At 29.6% G+C, this 2,319-nt stretch overlaps 2 protein-coding genes across 2 annotated transcripts in view; both read right to left on the bottom strand.

The window, feature by feature from the left end:
* The window catches only part of LOC118747185, a 4,866-nt gene extending 3,410 nt beyond the window's left edge, over window positions 1–1,456 (bottom strand). Inside the window, exon 1 of the mRNA XM_036481175.1 lies at window positions 1,334–1,456. Coding sequence (XP_036337068.1) covers window positions 1,334–1,456 — 123 coding nt within the window. The remainder of the gene's footprint in view (window positions 1–1,333) is intronic.
* Window positions 1–2,319, bottom strand: part of LOC118746693 — a 101,246-nt gene that overhangs the window by 90,270 nt on the left and 8,657 nt on the right. The gene's annotated exons all lie outside the window — the stretch shown is intronic.

Here is a 2,319-nt window from a genome sequence, read left to right as displayed (position 1 = left end):
CCTTTAGTTTCATACTTTTAAATTTGGCTAACGAGGATGTCCTAGTGTTATGATGTTCACCTTTTAGTAATATTTTTTTTTTAAATGACCAAACGGAAAGCAAATTAAATAAAAATGAAACAAATAAAATAAAATTCTAAAACTTAAATGAAATTAACTTTTTTTTCTTTTTAAAACAATAAAATTTAAAAATTAGAAGAAAATTAAGCCAAAAAAGAAAAAAAGTTCCTAAAAATTAAATAAAATAGAGAAATATAAGTTTCATTTTAAAACAATGAAATATGAAAAATTGAAAGGAAATTAAATTAAAAAAGAATAAAGATGTATCTAAATTAAAAAAAGCAATATAAATTAATATCAAAGAAAAGTTCCGCTGCCCGAGAACTCGAACGCGGACATCTCGAATGGCACGCTCACTCGGCTAATGCGACTGTTGGTGCGAAGCGAGCTAAATGCTATGTATACGAGCACAAGTGCATTCTCTTAAAATGGCTTTGTTTTGCTAGAATAACAAAATTTCTTTTGAACTATCTTGCCATCTGTCTTGTATTTAACTTATGAAAGACTTTACTATCTTAGCCAAAATTGCCCTTTAAAATTTAATGTACATAAGTACTGAAAATATTTCTAAGAAATCTAATTAAAAAGCTCGAAATTTTTACGAAAGTTTGTAGATTTTTTTTAATGTTGCACCAATTTTGAAACTTGGTTTAATACGGTTTTTGTTAAAGAACAAACTATATTTTTATAAAGAAATAATTAAAATTAAAAGATAATAAAATAAGTGTGCAAATCTTGTCAATATGTGAGTGTCGTAAATCTATGATAAGCATTAATGTTTGAGTGGATATGCGATACACTGCTTTTCAGGCTTTTTTTAAAGTTAGGCACAACATGGATGTTAGGTGAATGAATAACTTGAATAACAAGAATACTCAAAAAAAAATAAATAAATAGATAAATAAATTTTTGCAGTTGGACCTTTCGAGATTTTCACCGCTGTTTTTGTTTATTGTATATTACAAGTAGATTGCTTTTCCCGTTGATCCTTTCACTTGCCATACCCTTGTTAACAAAACTAATTTGCGAAAGTTATGAGTGAATAAATACTATTGGTATTTGTAATATTCATAAAAAAATTCTAAAATGCGTAATAAGTCCTATATCATGCCGGCATGATTCAACTTTATATTTGCTCTAGACATATATTGGGATTTGAATACTTGGATTTTGTACTTCTGAAACTAACTATTCTCCTTGATTAGAGAGAAACACATGCTCCAACAAATCAAGTTTTTGTAAATTCTACATTTGTATTTTTGATTTTACTCACTTTTTTCTTATTGCTCTCTTCTTCAATCTCTTCCACATCATCTTCATCAATATCCCATTGGAATAAAACTTGTAGTTGTTTGTAACACCATAGCTTCGGTTTGTACGCTTCGTTGCCACCCATTCTGTTGTGTCTTTGAATTCTACGCAATTCTGCCCAAAGTTGCGACCGCAATGTTTTAATTTTTCTTTTGACCAAGTATTTTGTAACATCTGGTTTCACATCTACAAGTTGTAGGGCGATTTCTTCATAGGCTTTTTCATTAAAAATCACAGGGTGGCGCTCCAAAATTGAGATTAATATTTCGGTTTCGGTTTTTGTCCAATTAATATCCATTATTACATATATGTATATAGAGAACAAGTATTGTTTGGTTCAGCTGCGCGTATTTGGCAGCGATCATTCAAATCAAATGCAAATATGTAGCAGCGTTACTATTTATTTCTATAAAAGAAGGCAGATCCAAAAACACGTGGAATAAGAAAATTTCTGTATTTGAAATTTACTAGGAAACATTACGGATTTGAGATAGTATGTAGTATATGACAAGACTAAATACCTACTTATGATAAAATTTATAATATTTTTTTTTTTACACATAACTTTCGCAAAATTAGTTAGTTATATAAGATTGTCTTACGAAGTTTAACATATTTTTATGACTTTTTGGTAAAATGAAAGGGAAAGTAAAGCTTCCTTTCAATGTGATCCAAATCAAAACGTTATAACCTTTTTTTGTAATCAGATGCTTTTTGAGTTACGTTCCCAGTTCCGGACTCCAAAACAGGGAAACAGTGAAATGTTACATTTTTCACTCAAATAAATTTTGTTTTGCAATTCTTCAAAGGATGGCATATGTACGTGTTCGAACCACTGAAACTCGATTTAGGAGTACATCAAAAAAGTAATTACAAAACTTTTACAAGGCGTATCCGTTAAACTGGCAAAAGCTTCGGAAAACCTCTCGTGGAGCTTTAACGGAAGTG

This window comes from Rhagoletis pomonella, unplaced genomic scaffold (assembly GCF_013731165.1).
Source record: "Rhagoletis pomonella isolate Grant_MI unplaced genomic scaffold, Rhpom_1.0 Rhpom_scaffold_00011, whole genome shotgun sequence".
Taxonomy (NCBI): Eukaryota; Metazoa; Arthropoda; class Insecta; order Diptera; family Tephritidae; genus Rhagoletis; species Rhagoletis pomonella.
This window is presented reverse-complemented; position numbering and strand designations above follow the sequence as displayed.